The 22,687-nt window shown below is 46.0% G+C and overlaps 2 protein-coding genes across 2 annotated transcripts in view; both read right to left on the bottom strand.

Moving 5' to 3' along the window:
* Positions 1-15,979: 15,979 nt before the first annotated feature.
* Positions 15,980-18,846, bottom strand: LOC144888898 (uncharacterized). The gene has a single exon (XM_078768582.1). It carries the CDS (start codon positions 18,751-18,753, stop codon positions 18,376-18,378), a length of 378 nt encoding a protein of 125 aa, XP_078624708.1. The 5' UTR covers positions 18,754-18,846; the 3' UTR covers positions 15,980-18,375.
* LOC137413829 (protein dispatched homolog 1-like) overlaps positions 15,980-22,687 on the bottom strand; it is a 29,810-nt gene continuing 23,102 nt past the window's right edge. The window contains exon 5 of the mRNA XM_078768581.1: positions 15,980-21,678. Coding sequence (XP_078624707.1) covers positions 18,847-21,678 — 2,832 coding nt within the window. The 3' untranslated portion in view covers positions 15,980-18,846. The remainder of the gene's footprint in view (positions 21,679-22,687) is intronic.

Here is a 22,687-nt window from a genome sequence, read left to right as displayed (position 1 = left end):
TGCCTGGTGGAGTCAACGCTGCCTGGTGGAGTCAAAGCTGCGTGGTACTGCTTCTGCTGCGTCTCTCTCTCTCTCCCTGTCTGAGCTCACCCCCAAAGGCTTCCGCCTGTGCTTTTATTGCCCCTGGGGCGATCAAGCCGCCGGCCTCCAGGTCACGCCCATCGGCGAGCTCGCCTCGGCCCTGATTGGCCGCGAGGGCCCACCGATCCCGCCCCCAGAGGAGGCGTTGGCAAGGCCACGCCTTGTTCCCGGCGCTGGGCTGACTCCTCCCACCCCCCGCTCCGAGATGACTTCGTGGCTAATGGAGTCTTGCAGCGAAAAACCACCACCCCACAGCAGCGGCAGAATGCAGCAAACCGCCCAGTGCAGTTGGCAATTGATGAAAGGGGGATGTGCAGGGAATCTACCTTATTCCACTTCGGTGCAATGGAGTGTTAATTAATGAAAGACACAGCCTTAATCTAATACACATAATAAGGAGATAACTACCGAACAAGGAGGAAATCTATGATTGGCTATGTGTGGTGTATGGAATAACTACGGAACGACCTTTGACCTTTATACACAACAAATGGAGGAAGGAGGGTGATACTTTACAACAACAACAACAAAAAAACACAATTCTCCTATCCACAACACTGCACCCTCCTCCTCTTAGGCACGTCCCGGGCCTATTAACTTTTACCTTTAGTGTGGCACGTAGGTGTAGTTCCCTCTACATTTAACCTGACCCTGAGTGTGACAGTTTTAAAACATAAAGAAATATGTCCCGCTGCTCCATTGCACCCTGCCTAACACACTCACGCCCACAGCTAACCGAATCGCGGAATGGTTTTCAAACTAAACACTTACGGTGGGGGTGCATTATTTACAATGACGCTACTTGTATTTACAAAACGCAACCCAGGACCTGTGATTGTTCTCTAGGGGGGAGACAGCCTGTGCTGCATCGACGCACCAGAAAACACCAAAACCGCACCAAAACACCAAAACACCATCAAGCACCAATCGGTGCACAGTCATCACAGTTCATAATAAAAATAAACCAACAAACCCTGGTGCTGGTCTTCCTCTTCGGCTCCCTCTGCTGGCCATTGGTATTCTTCCAGTTGTTGTCTTTCTTCTTTGCTGGCGGCCTATTTGCAATAATAAAAAGGCACACAATGCGTCCATTTTTTATTTATTTATGGCCCACAGGGCCGACTATTGTATTTCACCTGTGTGGCATCGGTGCCCTGTGACCAAGGTCCGCCAGCAAGATCTCGGGCCATCATGGCCGGTTCCAGCAGAGGGGCCATGCCCCAACCCATGGGGTCCATCAGTGCTGCTCAGCCACAGACATGTGGTCCATAAGTGGTGCATCGATGCAGACAGATGGTTGCGGGAGTTTCGGGCACACAATGGCGGAATCCCGCACGTTCCCCTCGATGCCCAGTGGGGCACAGTCCTCGGGTAGGAGACAAGGGGGGGGGAGGAGACAGGTGAGCGAGGGGTAAGGTCACAAGGGTACACATCAACAAGGCAATGCAAGACGAGGTGCGTACGAAGAGCGAAGTGAGAAATCTCGTGCCTACCGTACGTCACCCCCCCCCCCTTACCTACTCTACCCTTGCCCTTACCCCATATGTACAACAATTTGCACATTACAAATCCATCGCTACCGTCACGTCTTCCCCATATTTCCCCGACACCAAATTCATCTTCACTCCCACTAATCCAAAATTTGCCATCACCAATTAATCATCAATCCTCAAAAGGAGGGAGAGATGGAACAACAGCACAATGTCACAACTACGTCATGATGCTTCTCACATTCCAACATTTGCACAATAAAAAATAATCAAAACATCCATGGCATGGTGTGGAGTTCTGCCACCTCAGGTGAGTGGATGCAGATGGTGCGAGGAGATTCTTAATCCTTACTATCCTCTAAATGACCTTAGCACACTTTACACTACCCGGGGTCTTTCCCTGCCAAACCATTGGCCAACTTACTCTATGCGGTTTTAAGAACCAAATTCCCATTGTCCAAACTGTGGTGCTTCATCAATTTGGGGTCTCACTCCCCCGATTTCAACTCCCTGTGCCCTTGCACAATTTCAGGACTGGGTCGTGTGGCTCTCCCAGCAGGTCTACCCACCTGCACACCTCCACCACTGTAGTTGCCTCCGAGCTTACCTGCTCCCTGACCGAACCTATCTACCTGGGGAAGGCCCTCTGGCGCTCTCCCCACTCGGTGCCCTCTGTGGCACTGGGCTAACCGGGTCCGTCCTCCTGATCTTCGGGCCCCATCCACAACAACTCTACCGGCTCCCAGAGCCCACCTGCGGCCTCACCTGGCCGACATCCTCACAGTGGTGGAGTGCCCATTCAACTACACATACTAACAGGCCACACGCCCAGCCATTTCCACGTCACTAATGCACCCATCCAAACTCCATTCTTCCACACGCACCACAGATGCCAATATCCAACCACAATTTACCTGTACCCTCTACCGAACTCTTAAACTACCCTTCCCGGGTATTCGTGATGGGGGTCCACTCTTCCCCCATTCACACCTTCGCACCATCCACTCCACTCCACAGTTTCCAACATACTCACTCCACCCCATCCATTCCCTACTCCATATATTCCACACTCCATGTATTCCCTACAACCATTCTCCATTCACCTGTAGTTGCACACCTGTGCAATCACTCCTACTGGTGCTTCCTGCACCCTCCTTCCTCCCTGGACCATTTGGTCAGCAAAACACACAATTACCACTACTCAGTCATACACTGCTCCATACACCTCCATGCTCAACACAACTCACAATCACCTCCCGAGCATTGCCTAGCAATTCCTCATTTCACCAAGCCCGAGAGGCACGCATCGGCTGCACCACGGACGCACCCATCGGCTGCACCACGGACGCACCCACGGGCTGCACCATGGACACAGGCACCGGCGGCACCACGGACAGGCGCACCGGCGGCACCACGGACACACGCACCGGCGGCACCACGGACACACCCACCGGTTGCACCACGGACACACGCACCGGCGGCACCATAGACACAACCATCGGCTGCACCACGGACACGCGCACCGGCGGCACCACGGACAAACCCACCGGCTGCACCACGGACACGCGCAGCGGCGGCACCATGGACACACCCATCGGCTGTACCACGGACACGTGCACCAGCGGCACCATGGACACACCCACCGGCTGAACCACGGACACACGCACCGGCGGCACCATGGACAAACCCATCGGCTGCACCATGGACACGCGCACCGGCGGCACCACAGACACACCCACCGTCTGCACCACGGACACACGCACCGGCGGCACCATGGACACACCCATCGGCTGCACCATGGACACACGCACCGGCGGCACCACGGACACGCGCACCGGCGGCACCATGGACAAACCCATCGGCTGCACCACGGACACACGCACCGGCAGCACCATGGACACACCCACCGGCAGCACCATGGACACACCCACCGGCGGCACCATGGACACACCCATCGGCTGCACCACGGACACGTGCACCGGCGGCACCACGGACACACCCACCGGCTGCACCACGGACACACGCACCGGCGGCACCATGGACACACCCATCGGCTGCACCACGGACACGCGCACCGGCGGCACCACGGACACGCGCACCGGCGGCACCACGGACACGCGCACTGGCGGCACCACAGACAAGCGCACTGGCGGCACCACGGACACACCCACTGGCTGCACCACGGACACATGCACCGGCGGCACCATGGACACACCCATCGGCTGCACCACGCGGCCGTTCAGAGCACGGCCTGGCATGGATCCCGCACGGCGGTTCTTTCGAAACCGCCGCGGTTACGATCCCCGCTGGTTCCAGCGGCGCACGAAGCCCGGCACGAACCACGGGCCCGCTTCGGCTACAGGTCGATCGAACCGCTATCCCGGTTACCGTCGATGCTCCACTTGCATGCTGACACCCCGCAGCCCGTTCCTTGCTCACACATCCAGCTGTCTCCATGCTCTTTGTCATTGCACCTTCTCTGACACACCCTCCAGGTTCACTCATAGACTTCGTCACCTCGTCCAACCTCGTCAGTCCCTCACGTACCATCTGACATTCCCTCTTTGTTGCTATGAGTTCATTTTTGAGTTCTTTTTGTGTCGCTTTCAACCCTCCTAGTACCGCAGTGTTCTTTTCCACTTGCTCCACTAGTTCCTTTTGTCCCACCATCAGCTGCTCTACTCCCCGAGTCAGGTCACCTGATCTATGCCCCCCTGTAACCTAGCCGTATTATTCCACACCTTTCTCCATACACTCCTTTCCTCGCTTTACCTCTTTGCATACCCCCGAGACATCCTCGCCCACACCTCGTCTTAGCTCCTCCCCCATTTCTCCCATCTCTTTAGTAGATGCCGCCCTCATCTGTTCCAATTCATCCCTCTGAGCATCCAGTTTACCTTCCAACCCGATTTTCACCTCCTCTATCTGGTTCCCCATCCGTTTCATTTCCCGGGCGGATTGCTCCCCTCTTTCCCGCAATTTGTCTTTCATCCTGGCTTCTAGCCCCGTTAACCCATTATTCACCCCTTTTATCCCGTTGTCTAACCCCTCAAATTTATTGTCTAAACCCTCAAATTTTTTGTCTAACTTCCCAATTTGGACGCTGGTACCCCGCGCTTCGTCCCTCATTGCCCCCATACTGTTTTCCAAATGCTCACTATCAGCCCTCATTCCCACAAGTTGGTTTTCCAATCCTACATTCCCCATTTGGATGATTGCCTGTATTTGCGCCATGAGGCCCTGCATGTCAAAGCCCGCTGGTAGCGCGGGCTCGGCTACCGCACCCACGTGCGAGGCGCCGCCATTTTGTGCACCTGATACCTCCTCAACCACCTCACCATTTCTCTCCTCCTCCATTTCTTCCCCCTGGTCCTGGGTTACCCCTAACCCCTCTTCTATTTCCCCCACCGGCATCCCGTCGCCTTGACAATCCATGGCACGATTTTTTAATTTAGGATTTTATAAAACACAATTTTTGGGCCACTCGTAATTTGAGCATGCTAAGCGCTTCAGGTCCGAATCTCTCTCCTGACACCAAATGTTGCGGAACCCAACGTCGGCCTCTGTTCCCCTTATCGAGGGGAGATTAGTCCCCTCGTTTATGACTGACCGACGTGGTCCCTGACGCTGTACAGCGACCTCCAGAAAGGCCGGTGGCACGGCCCCGTTAGTACCGTGGACAGATGTTAATTGCCGAGCGGTTTTAGCAACCGCGGCACGAACTATTAACAATGACGACCCGATTCCTGAACGTTGGCCAAATCGTGCCACAGGTATTCAATGGGGAAAAGACAAAGACGACGGATGTGAAGAAGAAGAAGACAAAAGGTAGGAAATACGAATATGATTTATTACTACTATTTACAACCAAAATAAACCAAGGAACAAGGAAGGATAATAAAATAAAGACAGAAAGAATGGAAGGAGACACAGTGCAATTATTAACTTATCTATAAACAGTCTTACTTATACCCCAGGACAAGACACACAGAACAAACTCACGTACACAGAAGGATGGAATGGCAGGACTGAAGGACTGGAAGGAGAGAGGAAGGTTCAGCTGGGGCAGATGGTTCGGGCTTGATCCCGCACGGGACGCCGGACTGGACCTCGACAGCCACCAATGCCACCGATCCTGGTTCCCGCGGGGTAACGGGTCGAAGATGCCGGGTGGAGCCAACGCTGCCTGGTGGAGTCAAAGCTGCCTGGTGGAGTCAAAGCTGCCTGGTGGAGTCAAAGCTGCCTGGTCGAGTCAAAGCTGCCTGGTGGAGTCAAAGCTGCCTGGTGGAGTCAAAGCTGCATGGTACTGCTTCTGCCGCGTCTCTCTCTCTCCCTGTCTGAGCTCACCCCCAAAGGCTTCCGCGCATGCTTTTATTGCCCCTGGGGCGATCAAGCCGCCGGCCTCCAGGACACGCCCATCGGTGAGCTCGCCTCGGCCCTGATTGGCCGCGAGGGCCCACCGATCCCGCCCCCAGAGGAGGCGTTGGCAAGGCCACGCCTTGTTCCCGGCGCTGGGCTGACTCCTCCCACCTGCCGCTCCGAGATGACCTCGTGGCTAATGGAGTCTTGCAGCGAAAAACCACCACCCCACAGCAGCGGCAGAATGCAGCAAACCGCCCAGTGCAGTTGGCAATTGACGAAAGGGGGGATGTGCAGGGAATCTACCTTATTCCACTTCGGTGCAATGGAGTGTTAATTAAAGGAAGACACAGCCTTAATCTAATACACATAATAAGGAGATAACTACCGAATAAGGAGATAACTACCGAACAAGGAGGAAATCTATGATTGGCTACGTGTGGTATATGGAATAACTACGGAACGACCTTTGACCTTTATACACAACAAATGGAGGAAGGAGGGTGATACTTTACAACAACAATAAAAAAACACAATTCTCATATCCACTGTTCGTTCTGTCTATATTGTCCTGGGTATAAGTAAGCTGTATAAGTAAGAATTGCACTGTGTCTTCTTCTTCTTCTGTAAATTACTTTCGTTTCTTTCCTTCTCCTTGGTTTCTTTGGTTGTGGAAATAGTTGTAATAAATATCTGTTCCTCCATTCTTTGATTTCCTTCTTTCTTCATGCTCGTCCGATCGTCTTTGTGATTTTCCCCATTGAGTACCTCTGGTGCGATTTCGGCCAACGCATATGAATCGGGTTTAGTGTTTGCTAATGGTTCGAACAGCGGGCTGCTAAAACCGCTCGGCAAATAACATCTTGCCCGTGGTTTCGAGCGGAGTTACCCACCTGCCTTGTGGAGGGATTGCTAGAGGTGTACGGGAATCCCTTGACCAATCACTTTGGGCAATCCCGCCCCACAGGAGAGCGGGGTAGCCTCAGGATCGGAGACGACCAGTGCAAATCGAAGGGGGATTAACCTTCCCCCCCCCCCCCCCCCCCCCCCGCTAAGGGGAGCGCCGTACTCCGTTTCCGTAACAATATTATATTTAATACATTTTCATTATCAACTCCTATCCAAATTCCATTATATGATAATATTAGATGTACTGGAAAGTGATGTTTTTCCTCCGCCACCAAAGGTAGGCAGAGGTTATGTTTTCACTCCTGTCTGTCTGTGAACAAGATATTACAACAAAAAGTTGTGGATGGATTCGGACGAAATTTGGTGGAAAGGTTAGTTATGCGACAAGGACGAAATGATGAGATTTTGGTGAAGATGCGGATTCAGATCCGGCTATTGGAATTATTTAAAGTGATTCTTCACCATTGAGAGATATGACGAAAAGCGATTATATAACATAGTTAAAAAAAGTTATGGACGAGTCATCACTAAACTTGGTGGGTGAGTTGGTTAGGTGACAAGAAAAAGCCAATTCGATTTTGGTTCAGGTCCAAATTCAGATCCGGCCTCTCAGTGGAATACAAAACATAAACTGTTCAGCCTGGCGGAGGGTATGCGCTCTACCGAGTGACGTTCTACTTTATTTTACCTTCCCAACTCTGGAGATTTCCCCCACAGAGTAACCAGGTGCAACTGTGAAAGCCTTCACATCAATCCCACTGGTTAATTATTTTCGTTGTATTCAATAAAGTTACACTTTGGGCACATTATTCATCTTTTCTTCACTCAATATAATTGTTGGAACAGCAGACAAAGTTAAGTTGAATGATTTGGCAATATGGAGAAGGAGGAAGGACAACCCTGCTCAAAACAGTTTTAAGATATCCACTGAGTTATAAGAATCGTTAACGTTAAAATTTTCAGATTTCACTCCAAATTCTGATACTTAACGAATCCAATTCTCAAATCCAAATCCAGATTTTGATTATATGCTGTAATTAGTCCGTGAGAGTAGATGGTGTTTCCAAGGCAAGGCATGTTTCAATAGGCGGAAACGAAATGGCAGCTTAAGAACCCAGTGATGTCAGAGAGGGCTGACCAAGATGTCGGACTGCCATTTTGGTAAGACTTATTTTGGTATTTTGTTTTAAATACCCACTAAAATCGTCATCAAAAGGGGTGTTTTAACACACCCAAACATCCAGTTTTCTTTCACACTCCCTTGGAGTTCGAGAGGTATGCATGCAAAGTTTGGGGCCACTAGGTTTCATGGTTTTGAAGTTATGGAGGACACACACACCCGTTTGTTATTATAGATATATGGATACGATTTCAGGCAATGCCTTTTCCAGTGGAGATCAGTGTAACACCTGTGTTAGTTAAGCAACGTCGCCCTCTGGTGGGGAATACTGCATTTAAAAGATGATTGAAGGCCATTTCCAGTAAGAAATTAGGGAATCGTAAGGAAGATGCAAGGCAATGTTGACTTTCATGGGAAATTATTATTAACTGCAACAACATTTTCAGGCACCAATCTCCAGTGGCAAATGTAGGAATTGCAGCAGATGTCAACCTATGGTGATAATATGGCAGAAAGGTTGTTTGTCAAGGAAAGAAAGTTGATTAATTTCAGGACAGAGAGAGTATTTCTATAACGATAGCTGCAGGCTAAATAAGTTTGCAGTTGAAATTTTGGCTCGATTTTTTTGGCTAGAGAAGGGTAAATTGGCTTGGGAAAGGCTAACTGAACATGATTAGCCATGACAGTCAGAAAAGAAAGAAAAGAAAAATCAACACAGGAAGTGAAAAGTTTAAAAACAAGTACACATACATTCAAAGTACACCGCCCCCATGCCAAATAATTAAATATCCTACAGCGCGGCATTGCCGGGGCGCCTCTGGCGCCCGGCAATACCGCAGTGCAGCTCATAGAGGCTGCATTGGGAGGGAGAGGTGTCCACTAATTGATTGATTAATTGTATAATTAAAATCAATAAAAGATTATCACAAAATATTTTCTTAATCAATTGGCTAATACCATAACAAAACCACTCGTGCTTCATCCGAAGATGTATCTTTTAGAAATTTAATCAAATAAGTCATTAATAAAAAATTTAATAATTAATTGATTAATCAGTAAGTAATTCATCGATTAATCAATAAATAATGAATCGATTAAATGATTAATCAATTAATCAAAAATATCCTTGATAGCCACATCACTTGGTCACTGTCATGTCCAAATATTAGCTTCCCAGCTCAAAAGGTGCCTGAGATATTGGCCAAATGAGAAAGAAAATAAATCAATGATTAATAATGAAAATAAATAAATAATAATCATTAAAAAATTAAATTATCAATCAATTCGGTCACAGAACACATAAAGCACCACCATTTCATCAGAATCTGTAACTGGGGGCAAAAAATTTTTTTTAGTAATTTATCGAATAATTAAATAATTAATCGATACATTGATTAATTGATTAATCAATAAATCAAAAATATCCTTGATAGCCACATCACTTGGTCACTCATGTCCAAATATTAGCTTCCCAGCTCAAAAGGTGCCTGAGATATTGGCCAAATGAGAAAGAAAATAAATAAATGATTAATAATGAAAATAAATAAATAATAATCATAAAAAATTAAATTATTAATCAATTTGGTCAGAGAACACATAAACTACCACTATTTCATCAGAATCTGTAACTTTAAAAAAAAAAATTTTTTTGTCATTAATCGAATAATTAAATAATTAATCGATTAATTGATTAATTAATAAATCAAAAATATCCTTTGCAGCCAAATCACCTGGTCATTGGCATGTCCAAATATCAGCTTCCTAACTCAAAAGGTGCTTGAGTTAATAATGGTCAGAAGAGAAATGAAATGTAATTAATTAAATAAGTACTTAATTAAACGCTAATAATTAAATAACTCCTCAATTAATTGATTATTCAAAAAACAAAAAATACCGTATTTGACAAAGGACTTGCTCACTACTGTGCCGAAATTTCAGCTTCCTAGCTCAAAGGATGGCTGAGATATCGCCCGGACAAGCAAGAAACCAGAGTGAAAACTGAGTACTCTCTTTCAGCGTGCGTCACTGCCGAGCCCCCTTTGGTGCCCGGCAATGACGATTTGCAATGCCTGGAGATGGCATAGGAAAGGAGCGGTGTACAATATTCAATACCAACACCAATAATTTAAATAATGTGGGGCTTGAAGCTAAAGTAAATAGCGAGGATATTATGGAGTTGCAGTAAACGAGACAGTTTAATGAGCTAAATTGGAGGACAGCACGAGAAGGTGACCAAGATGTGTAGGTGTGACAGAAAAGAGAAAATAGGAGGTGTAGCAATCTTGGTAAAACAATATTGTGTCAAGAGAAAGGGTTGATATCAAGAAAACAAGCGTTACGTCTCGGTCCCCCGTCGGTGAAGTGATGTGAGTTGACAAAGAGGAAGACGTAAGGCGGCCATCTTGGATTTTGACGTGGCGACCCAATTTTCAATAGCGTTCTTCCTTGTGCCTAGATACACCCACACACCAGATTAGAAGTTGGTACTTCGCTTATTTTTCAAGATATTTCGCTCACAAGGTTCAGACATATATATGGTGACGGCCATCTTGGATTTTGACGTGGCGACCCAATTTTCAATAGCGTTCTTCCTTATGCCGAGGTACACCCACACGCCCGATTAGAAGTTAGTAGTTCATTTATTTTTCAAGATATTCCGCTCACAAGGTTCACCGCATGCACGGACGCAGGGGAAAACCATAGTCCCCCTTTGGCTCCACGGTGCGACGGGGGACAATAACGAACGTGGAGGATTCTGTGTGGATAGAAATCGGGGATTGTAAGATGGGTTAGATACTTGTACTATGCTTTGATTGGGCTCCTGGTGTGAGGAAAGAGCAGGAAACAAGGGTTCATGAAGAACATGTGGTGAGGGAAGAGTATTGCTCATGGAAGATTTCAATTTGCCAGGGATAGATTGGGTCCATGAACAGGGAAAGGGCAGAACAGAAGAGAGATCTAATCCAGGATTGCTTTTTAAACCAGCTCGTCGATAACTCACGAGGTGGAGTGGCAGTGTTGGGCCTCTTTTTAAGTAATGATCCCAAAATGGTGGGGGCGGTGGAGCATTTAAGGATAAGTGACCACAACAATGTGTACAAGGATTCTGTGAAGAGTTAGAGTTAAAGTAAAACAGAGTAAGGCTATTAGAATTCAGGAAGGGAAACTTTGAGGGTACGAGGAGAGATACAAGTGCTATCGATTGGGACAAACTAACAGGACAATTAGCATCAACATTCAAGGAGAATGTATCCATGAGGTGAAGAGTTCCAAGCAAAGAGGAAGTAAAGCAACAGCTCCGAAAGATACCAGAATATAAAGCTTCGGAGACGGATAATATGTGTCCGAGACTTTTGAGGGAGGTGTCAGAGCAGAAAAGTGAGATATTAACCGATATCTTTTACAGCTCATTGAAATCAGGACAAATACCAGAGGATTGGAGAATAACAAATGTTACACCTTATTTAAGGGGTTCAGATGGGAATTGGACAACTATAGACCTGTTAAACTTCATTTGTGTGGAATATGTTAGAAGTTAATCGAGGATCACATGAGGAAGCTTATAGACAAGTTTAAACCAATAATGAAATGCAGTCACAGCAAGCTACAAATTTTGACTTTTACAAAGCAGTTTCTAATTGGGTCGAGGAGGGAAGCGCAGTGGATGTATGAAAGGTAGACTTTCAAAAGGCATTTTCTTGCAGAAGGCCGTTACCTAAGGTTAGGGCTTGCGTTGTAGCTGGTAGAGTAGCTAACTGGATTCGTGATCGGAAGCAAAGACTGGCTGTGAATGGACGTCGCGATGAGGTTGTGAGGAATGCAGTACCCAAGGATCTATACTCCGACCATTATCATTTATAATTTACATCAATCATTTCGGTTGTGGGGTTTAAGAGTTGGCTTTGTAAATTTGCACATGACAAAGTTTGGAGGCAATGCATAACAGAAGGGAGGTGCAGGTGATCAGACCCAGGAAAGTCGAGATACTTTCATAGATTGGACAAAATATTGGTAGATGCGGTTTAAAATAAAGAAATGCAAGGTGCTGGTGATTGCGAAGAATAATAACTATAGGGAGGGACTACATATTGCATCGGGAAATCATGGAGCATCACATAGGAGAAGAATCTTTGGGAGACATAGCTGAGAGTGAGACCCAAGAGTTTGAGTGACTGAACCTCTGAAATGGTTGTTGAGAAAGTATATGGGAAGGTATACGGTATCATCCTTTCGGAGAGATTGTGTGTGTGGAGATTTCTCAGGATTGAAAGACATGTTCAAATGTTTGACGAGTTTGTGATTTTGTCAAGGTCTGAGGAGAGGCAAGAGGCTGCTGCCTGTCTGGTTGAAGGATGGGGGATATCACAGCAGAGAGTGCAGTCATCAGCAAAGAGATAGAAGCTTTTCCAGAGAGTCGGTGAGATCATTTATGAATATTAGGAATAGGATAAGGCCGCGAACACTGCCTTGGGGTACTCCAGCCTTGACTAAGAGAAGAAAGGATCATGTTAAGAGCCACACACTGGTTACAATTTCAAACCATCCTGAATCATAAACCATAGGGCAACCAGTTCAAATGTGTGCACCTCACTTTGAAAAACTGGTATATTCGTGCCGATGCGGAGTAATTTTTGACTTTCAAAATGAATTAACAAACATATGGAACATTACAATTTATTACATTACAATATTGGGATACAAAACGTTCCTCTTCTCCAATGGCTTGATCTCCGATCATCAATTTGGATTCAGACCAGGTCATTCTACTCTTAATGCCAAACAGGAAATTAGAGCTGTCTCCCTCGACATATCATGTGCCTTCGATACGGTCTGGCACCCCGCTCTGCTGACCAAACTCTCCTCCTATGGTATCTGTCGTGAAAATCAAGCACAGACACGACTTGTCCCTTGGGTAGGTTTAATATCATTTAGATCTGTGGTAACATCCTGTAAAATACATTCATGCAATAGACATTAGAATCAGAGTATTACATGGGCAATGTCCGATATCAATAGGTAAAACAAAACAAGCAGCAGCATATAGGGGCGTACATACCATTCAAACTACAGGACTATGTCACAGTAAGTGCCGCTAGAGTGTCCTTGCGCCGCGGTTGTCCCGGGTCTTATAGACGCCCCTTTTAGTGGGATAAGCGAGCACTCCCTGGGTTCACCTTCGGTATAATTTCACTACAGTATCCATGGAAATCTCCACGCTTGGCTTGCGGACTTCCTCTCTGGTCATAGTGAACGTGTGGCCCTGAATGGATTTCTCTCATCTCCCCTTCCTGTTCTGGCTGGAGTTCCCCAAGGTAGTGTTCTGGGCCCTGTGCTATTTCTGGTGTTCATCAATGATCTCTCCAACTCTCTGGAAAATCCTCTCTATCTCTTTGCTGATGACTCCACTCTCTGCCGCTCCATTCCTCATCCCTCAGATCGGCAGCCTGCAGCCTCCTCACTCTCTGCAGACCTGGACAAAATCACAGACTGGTCAAACAAGTGCAACATGTCTTTCAATCCTGACAGCTCTCACACTCTCACTATGTCTCTCCGAAAAGACCGACTGAAAAATCCTCCCATCTACTTTCTCAACAATCCTCTCGAAGAAGTTCTGTCGCTCAATCTTTTGGGTCTCACTGCCTGCCATGATCTTTCTTGGGAAAACAACATTGCCAAGCTGGCCTCCAAAGCCAGTCGCCGACTTGGCATCCTCCGTCGTGCGAAGTCCTTCCTTGGCGCACCTGAGCTCCTCACCACATACAAGGCTTTCATCCGCAGCTCAATGGAATACTGTTCCCCCCTATGGGCCAGTGCTCCTGCCTCACACCGAGCTCGGCTTCACGCTGTTGAAGCCAAAGCTTTCAGAATCATTGGAATCTCCTGCGATGAAGCTAACTCCGAGGGCCTTTCACTCTCACTCACTCACCACAGGCAGGTTGGTGGTCTTTCTGTCTTCTACCGACTCCTCTCCGGCCTTGCTCCCCCAGCTCTCTCTGTGCTCTGTCCCCCAAATATTCCTACAGGTCGCACAAGATCTGCCAGCAACCCTCTTATGGTTAAACTGCCAAAATCTGGGCTCTCTGCTCACCTTCACTCTTTCATTCCTCTTTTCTCCGCTTCTGGAACAAACTCCCCCACTCCCTTCAATCCCACTCCTCCCTCCAGGTATTTAAAACAGCTGTTCACCACCATCTCATATCTTCCCCCATCCAAAACCTTGATCTTTTCTACCCCCACTAATTCACCCCAGATACACTTTTTCGAAATTCCAACTTCTTTCCTGGAAGTCCTTGCAGTGTCCATATGTTTTATATCTCTCCCACCTCCCCCCAAGCCCTCTCCCTCCCACAGTTCTCTCGATGTCCCTGCTCTCAAATGTTGTGTTTGTGTCCTTCCCCCTCTCTCCCCATCTTGTCTACCGCTCCCCTTATTTTGTGTTTTATGTGTCGGTTTGACTTTTTCTGTGATTAATGTTAGCTCTTTCACGAGCCTCGATCTTGTATACAAAAAAAAGAAAGAAAAAAGCCTTAGTTTATTGCCTCGCCACCTAAGGTGGACGGAAGTTATGTTTTCACACCTGTCTGTCTGTTAGCAAGATATCTCAAAAGTTGTGGATGTATTCGGATGAAATTTGGTGGACGGTTTGGGTGTGCGACAAAGGCAAATTGATTTGATTTTGGTGAAGATATAGATACTAGAATTTTTAAAGTGATTCTTCACCGTTTTGAGATGGGGACCAAAACGGTGTATAACATGATATTTCAAAATGTTGTGGACCAGTTATGACAAAACTTGGGGGATGAGTTGGTAAGGTGAAAAGAACAAGCCGATTAGATTTTGGTTCAGGTCCAGATCTCGCTCCGGCCTGTCATTGGGATACAAAACGTAAACTGTTCAGCCTGGTTTCTATTTGTGTTAATATTCTAATTATTTTTCAAACTTACATTGCAGTGTATACAGAGAAGTATTCCAAATATATTTCAGGTTATTCCTTCAGTTTTTGGTCTGCTGAGAGCAATGAATGGATATAAAAAGCTATTGTTAATTTGCCTCCGTATTTTGTATCACAGTTAAGATACCGAATAAATTTAGGCATTTAAGAAATTATTTATTAACTATTAGTCTATGAGTCGTTAAATACATTATTCGCCACGAGCAGAGTACCCACACTATGGGCGATCTTGTTCTAAGTATGCAATACATTCTTCTGACGCATACATTTATTTGGGTGCTGTATAGGTAACAGGCTCCCGCTCCCCAAAAAATAAAAACAACAACAACCTGGGTTATGTCCATGAAGCAAAAAATACCTAATGCTTGTAATTTAAAACACCTCACTGTCCAGCAAAACGTGGGGACAGGAATACTAGACTGTAAAGGGTAGGGACTTGTTATACCTGCTCCCATCTAGAGGTGGCGCTACATGATACACATTTACATAGAGGACTTGCGACCCCGTCCCTCCTCACCCCAAGACCACTGGCAAAGATAAAACACCCCTCATGTTGATAAACTGGGGCCAAGCTGATGCTATGTCGCAGGTCTGGATGCAATTGGCCCGGAACTGTAGAAGGAGTAGCAAGACAAACAAACAAACAAACACACAAACACTGGTCCATGAATTATATATAGTAAGGATACAAGGATCACATTGACATTATACAAGTCACCATATTGTCATTATCGTCACCAGAGGAGAGGGTATTATTGCATAGTGTGCCACTCCTGCAAGCAAAATTGGTGAGCAACGTGACCGACAGAATTGTTGTTGTCCAATCGAGAGTTCATTTCATCCAAACATAAATGTTCACACAATGCCGACTGCCTGCTGGAACAGTAAGGGGGGTTTAATTATTTCTTGCAAAAACTACAACTTTGCAATCAATCACTTACGGAAGCGAATAAAATCTCAAACATGCACCACACCTCCATGGTAAATAAAGATTGGCAGGATTTCTAATTTCCGACAAACACAATGACATTATTTATAAAATAAAAGGGTTGTTCACCAAAAAGGAAAGACATGCCAATGAAAACTTTATTTTGTTCGCTTCATTTGGAACCACAAATACAGTGCAGGAAGATAATAATTTAAACTTCATCAAAAAGGATGCTTACACCACCAGTGATGAAACAATGTTCATTCCATTATAACAAATAAACAAAGTCAACCCGTTAGGGTAGAAGCAAAGAATCGCATTGGAGCAGAATCCGGTCACCCTCAGAGAGCCAATGTAAAACTGAATGCAAATGTGAAATTACTCAACATCTACATTACAAATCACGATGATACAAATTACTGAAGACTATCTCCAGCCGTTAAAATTTTAACAGCCATAGCACTCCACGGATCAATAAGAAACTCGAATTGAGCAATACATTTAGCTTCTGAACAGGTGTTTTGCTTACAGAGCTAACCCAGCAGCTCACCTGACAAAACAAAAACTACAAGAATAATTATTTCTCCAAACTCTGATGGATAATGTTCCCTAAATAAACAACAGAGGCTCTGATACTATCTGTACTCCATAGGTTTTTAGCCATTCCCCAGACAAATGTGCACATAAATACTGCTTTTTACACCGTGTGCAACGAGTCAAAATGACACTGTGGCACACTCAATTTCGTGTGCACTTTACGAATACGGCGACATCAGTGGAGCAGAACACGAGCCATTTCCCATGTGCTGCGACAAATACGTGGTGGTTTATATTCAACCTACACTTTGGTTTGCTAAAGGATAGAAAATAATGATTCTTGAAGGAACTCGTCTTTGGTGCATTGGTAACGAACAACCATAAACACAAGATGGCTTTTCCTGCAAATGCAAAAAAAAAAAAAAATCTAAATGGAGGAAAGCGAGATAACAAGGAGGTCGGAACAGTGAATGATGATATTTCTGGTCAACAAAAAGTGTCGAGCTCATTGAAATTTACAGCGAAGTCCAGTGACGATTGACTCAAGGTTATAAACACAAGTACAATTTTTAAAAAACGCTCAAGTTCAGACAAACAAAACAGTCATCTTCTTTGAAATTGATGTGCACACAAAAAAAAAAAATTGTACGATAAATGATCAGCCATTAAAAAAGTCCACTATATAGATATTTTGGGACAAACTTACCATGTATACTGCATATTTACGATAAATAACCATTTCCTTCAGTATTTTGCATATTCCAGCAATGTTTTGGGGACAAGTATCCTTTTACAATAGGTTTTTCTTCCACGAGCTTGTGGAGAATTTCATTGCAGACGCATTGCCATTCTGTCAGCTGCCTTTGTTAGATAACGGTAAAGATTGAGCAAGACGGGCAAGAGAAAAAGAGATGTATGTGCAGATTAACAAGTTGCTGCCGGAGACCGAGTGTTATTCGCTTCCAACACCTTTTGGGAACGATGAATAAAAATGGACTTCGTTACAAGCTGGGGATGTTGCTGAACAAGTAACGATATTCCTCAATCTGCTGAATATATCGCAGATTGTTTGGAGTAACAATGTAATCAGCATTACTTCATCGAAATAGAACACTTTCTTTCTGGCATCCCGGAGGAGCTGACAATAGTACCGCAGATTAGATGGCGATTATGAACAAAACCGTTGAAAGAACCGTTTAATCTTGATATCAAGCAATTTCATTATCCTTACGAGATGTATGGATAAATCACAGCCAAGTTCATATTCATAAAACATACCACTAGAGATGTTGAAACTTAAAGGACGAATATTAAATAACTTTATAAATAATCGATAGAGAAAGCTTAATTCTTTGTAAAAATGTAAAGTGCTGGATCTACTTCGCCAAAGTATAAAAAGAAAAGAAAAAAGAAAGAAAAGTATACACTAATTAAAGCAGGCCTTGAAATATCTCCTTCTTTCACTTAAAGTCCACTGCAATCTCCCAGATAACTTATTTTATCAAACCCTTCACATTCTCGTTCCAAGAACAAGCAAAACTTTCACTCTGTAACCAAAACGCTACAAGTAAGTGACCTGGTCCTTCTTCAACCAACGAGCAATATTAATGGACCAAAACATTACACGACAACACAAGCTAATCAGTATAAACAGCAACACGGTAAAAAAGGGGAAAGTCAACAAAAAGACAACAAATGAAGACACACAAAACAGTCTGCTAAAGGTAAACTTCCTATTATCAGATATAAAAGTTTTAACTCGATACCCAACGATTTGTTTTCGCTTTTATTTGTTTTTGTTTTTTTACTTACCATTCTGCTCTTTTGAGTCAGTTTTACAGCGAGTTTAATTTGTATTTCAAAAAAGCCCTAATGTCAAGATTTCTTTGTGGAACCAATACTCTAATGGAATGGAATAATCTTCCATAAAAAAATTAAGAGGCATCACTGCCACAAATGTTTTCCTGCCACACCAGGACCGATGATAAACTTTAAACACTTAAACAGAGCAGCTGTAGGCCGACGTATCGGTTCTCCGCAGCCATACATCTGGAACACCACTGTCACTGTTTCGAAGCACAATGGGATCAAGGGAGAGGTTCACAACACCCTCTCGGCATGCCATTGCTGCCGCTACGCTGCCAGCATGCAATGGTAGCCTCAGTGAGCTGCGCATGCTATTGAGGCTCCCAGGACCTGCAGAAACTGCTAAAAAGTGACTTAGTAAAGCATTTTCTTCTTTGTCGTTCGAGGAAGAAGGTATTGGTTCCTTGCATTTTTGCGCATGGCAAACATCGTCATCTTGATGGAGAGCATTAGAATGATCACAATTGTCAGCATTTCCTTGTTCTCCAAGATGAGAATCTCCACTGGGCATCGGTTGTGTACCAAGCAGCTCATGGCAACCAATGCACCGTGGTGCTAAATCTCCCCTATCGCTCTCATCACCACCAGCTTCAGCTGGCAAGGTTTACAGCTTATGTTCCTCTAATGATGGGAGCAGATGCGGTTTCTGCCCAGAACAAGCATTAACCAATGATGTGCACCAAGGGCTAGAATGGCAGGGCAAAATATGGGAAGAGGAGGGAATTGGAACACATGAACATTGAGAAGAATGCATGCAAGAAGCAGAAGAGGTAGATGGAATAAGGATGCCAACGGAAGCTTGAACTTCCCCAAGTGGGCCCATACAGCAGCAGAGGCTCTGGAAAAAGAAGGTGGCGTAAGCCCAGCTGACAGCCATCACAAGCATCAGGAAGGTGCCAAGCTGGGTGTAGGCCAACACTGTTGATGGAATCATTGTAGCACCAGCCAGGAATGTTGTTAGGGCAGCCATACTAACAGCTGATCCCATACGGTCCAGCGAGAAGGTGACACGTTCCCGGCGGCCACCAGCTGGAGCCAGCCGGTAAGCAATACCATAGTGCAATGCAAAGTCCACACTGAGCCCAACAGCAACTGATACAGTCGCCGACTCAAGTACATTGAGTTCCCACCCAAGAGTGGCAAGTATACCTGTCGTCACAGCAATGGCACTACCAATGGAAAGCAGAGCATGCAGGCTTATAAGAGGGCTGTGAGTTGTGGCAAGCATGACAGCAAATGCCAGGCCAGCAGCAAGACCGAGAGAAATCAGGCAACCAGCCCACAGACTCGCTTGCAGGTCATAGTACTCCAGACTGGTAACAAACCAGGCTTGGCGCAGGCCCTGTGGAGCAGAGGTTAGCTCAGATGTGAGACAATTATTGAGATGTCGGTAGAACTGAGCCATGGGCCCATAGGCAAGTGTAAAAGGCTGTGTTGTTAGGAACTCCACAAGCACAGCTTGTAACGTATCATTAATATCAAAACGAGGGCCAGGTGAACGGCTGTCAAGAGGCACACGGTAACGATGCTCCAATTGCAGGACAGCACGTTTGAGACAATGTTCAAACACAACTCGTTGATAAGGGAATACCTGCCCACTGCAGCAAGGCTCCAAAGTCATACTTCCATCACCTTCTTGGCAGTTATTATTTTCTGTAGCCTCTGCTTCAGTTTCCATCCAGCGTTTGAAAGCCCCCATGAAGCATCCAGAGAAGCCTTTGTCACCATCACGTGGAAGGTAAAAACTTTGCTTGCGTAAACGCTCACAGAATCCAAGCAACCATTGTTGCGCCTCAGGGCTACTAGCATCAAATTCCAAATCCAACGTGAGCGCTCCCCGGTCTCGTGGGTTAAGAGGATCCCCCAAATCAATAGGCAGGATGCCCCAAACAAGTGTTACTGGCAATGCTAGGTCTCCACTTGGTCCACTGCTACTGCCATGCCCGACTCGACCTGACCTCTCAAAGGCAAACAGTTGTCGAAGTTCAGTGTCATAACGTTCAAAAGGATGCGAAGGATGGAAAACACGAAATTCAGTGAGCTCGAGCGATGGTAGACGTATACCTGGATCAATGAACACAGCATATGCACCAGCAATTGCAAGTGCGAAGAAAAGGCAAAGCCATATGTGGCGAAGGGCAAAAACAGCTTGTGGGAGGAGGCGACGGAAGAGACAACGAGCAAGACGAGATATTGTCACACGAACTGCAGCCATTTGGCGCCAGGCTGCTGCCACAACAGACTTGCCCTCACAGGTGATTGTTAGTGGTGATGGTGGTGTTATCTCTGTGAGATAGCGATGCTGCAACACAACAACAGCTGGAAGCCAGGAAACCATGAGAGCAAAGTTGGCAAGGATGGCCGTACCCGCATAGACACCAAAGCAACGTACAGCTGTGATGCTACTGATATAATTGGCATAAAAAGCCGCTGCCGTTGTGAAGCTGGTGATGAACATGGACAGCGCAGCATGGCGTAATGTGACACGAACTCGTCTGAGCAAGGACACCTCTTCTCCAGGTGCACTGGATGCATCAATCCCAGCTTGGTGCCATACATCACACAAAACAAAAGCATCATCAGCCCCGATACCAACAAGCACAACCAGCGACGTGAGGTTCATAAATGGGAAGAATTCAAAGCCAAGAAGTAGTCGGTAGACAAAGTATGCGAGGATGAGCGAACTCACCATGGCAAACATTGTCATGAGTGTGATGAAAGCTGAGCCTGTGTAGAGACACATCACAACGAGGACCACAACCATGGCTATTGCAGGGTACATAGTGTCTGTCAAAAGATAGTCTTGGAAGAGTATGTGCTTGATGCCAAACTCAATACCAGCAACTCGTGTTAGGCCATCTGTCAAATTCCAGTTTTCCAGTTGGTCTCGATACAATTCCATCATACCCTCGCCTTTTGCAGTTGGCGCAAATACCATGGCATAGCGCAGATATGGCACAGCTGAAAGCAAAGGTTTCTCCTCACCCACTATTTCATTGCTCTTGCGTCTACCTTTTTTTTTCCTTTTTTTGCGTCTACCTTTTTTCTTTTTTTTTTGGCGTCTACCTTGTCCTCCTTGATCGTTTCGCTTTTCACCAGCATCTTTTACTGCCAGGAAATCATTGTCAAACAGAAAATGAAGCATGTGATAGACTGCATTTCGTCGCACACAGCGACGTGGCACCAAACGGCAGCGACCACGCTTACGCCGCCCTGTCGCAAAGTTCCAGCATCCAGGCTCAAGAGTGCCATTGTGATAAAGTGGTGCACATGCCCGTAACAAGCGCAGTGCAGCAGACAGATCTCGTTCTGTGATGTCTTTACAACCAGAACGATTGAACAGTGCCGCTACGTAAGATCCAGGGGACCATGCTGGGCAACAACGATGTGCACTCGCATGATGGCAGAGCTCCGAATACGATGCATGTGACTGCACCTGCAACGGCAACGAAAAGGTGATTACGATGACAGCAAGATAAACCTTCCTAGCCACAAAACAAATACATTTAATAATAATAATAATGCATTTATTTTATATAGCGCTTTTCAGGAAGCCCAAAGACGCTTTGACAGAGTGCAAAACATAATGCATAGCAAAACATAAAAACAATTGCAAAAAAAGAAGAATCAATAGGGAAATATTCAAAGCACAAAGGAGGGAGAAGGAGAGGAGATAGTCAGGGGTTAGATGCTGTGGGTTAAATGTTGAATGCAGTGTTGAACAGGTGGGTCTTGAGTGATGTTTTGAATGTGGTGAGTGAGGAGGAGTCTCTGATGGTGTGAGGTAGCGAGTTCCAGAGGGTGGGAGCAGCGATGGAGAAGGCCCTGTCCCCCCAGGATCTAAATTTGGTCCGGATGGGGGGGGGGGTCAGGAGGTTGGTACCAGCAGAGCGGAGGTTGCGGGTGGGAGTGTGTCTGGAGAGGAGGTCAGCCAGGTAGGATGGGGCCAGGTTATGGAGGGCTTTGTAGGTCAAGAGGAGGATTTTGTATTGGATTCTCTGGGAGATGGGGAGCCAGTGAAGCTTGTAAAGGACGGGGGTGATGTGGTCACGGGTCCGGGAATGGGTGAGTAGACGGGCAGCGGAGTTCTGAATGTATTGGAGTTTATTGGTGATTGTTGAGGGTGAACCATAAAGGAGGCTATTGCAGTAGTCCAGACGGGAAGTGATGAAGGCGTGGATGAGGGTTTCTGCAGCCACGGAGGAGAGGGATGGACGGAGACGGGCGATGTTTTTCAGGTGAAAGAAGGCTGTCTTTGTGATCTGTTTAGTGTATTTGTCGAAGGAGAGGGTTTGGTCAAAGATGATGCCAAGATTCCGGATGTGAGGGGAGGTGGACACTGGGAAACCGTCGATGTTGAGGGCAAAGTTATGGGTGGACTTGGTGAGCGTTTTTGGGCCAATGATGATTATTTCAGATTTATCACAGTTAAGTTTGAGGAAGTT

The sequence above is a fragment of the Myxine glutinosa genome, chromosome 14 (genome assembly GCF_964187855.1).
Source record: "Myxine glutinosa chromosome 14, kmMyxGlut1.1, whole genome shotgun sequence".
Lineage (NCBI taxonomy): Eukaryota > Metazoa > Chordata > Myxini > Myxiniformes > Myxinidae > Myxine > Myxine glutinosa.
The sequence above is the reverse complement of the archived record's forward strand: the minus strand, read 5'-3'. Positions and strand labels throughout refer to the sequence as shown.

Bases quoted from the DNA above. Each gene is read 5' to 3' on its own strand.
- LOC144888898 (XM_078768582.1), bottom strand. From the start codon at position 18,753: ATGCCCAGTGGAGATTCTCATCTTGGAGAACAAGGAAATGCTGACAAT.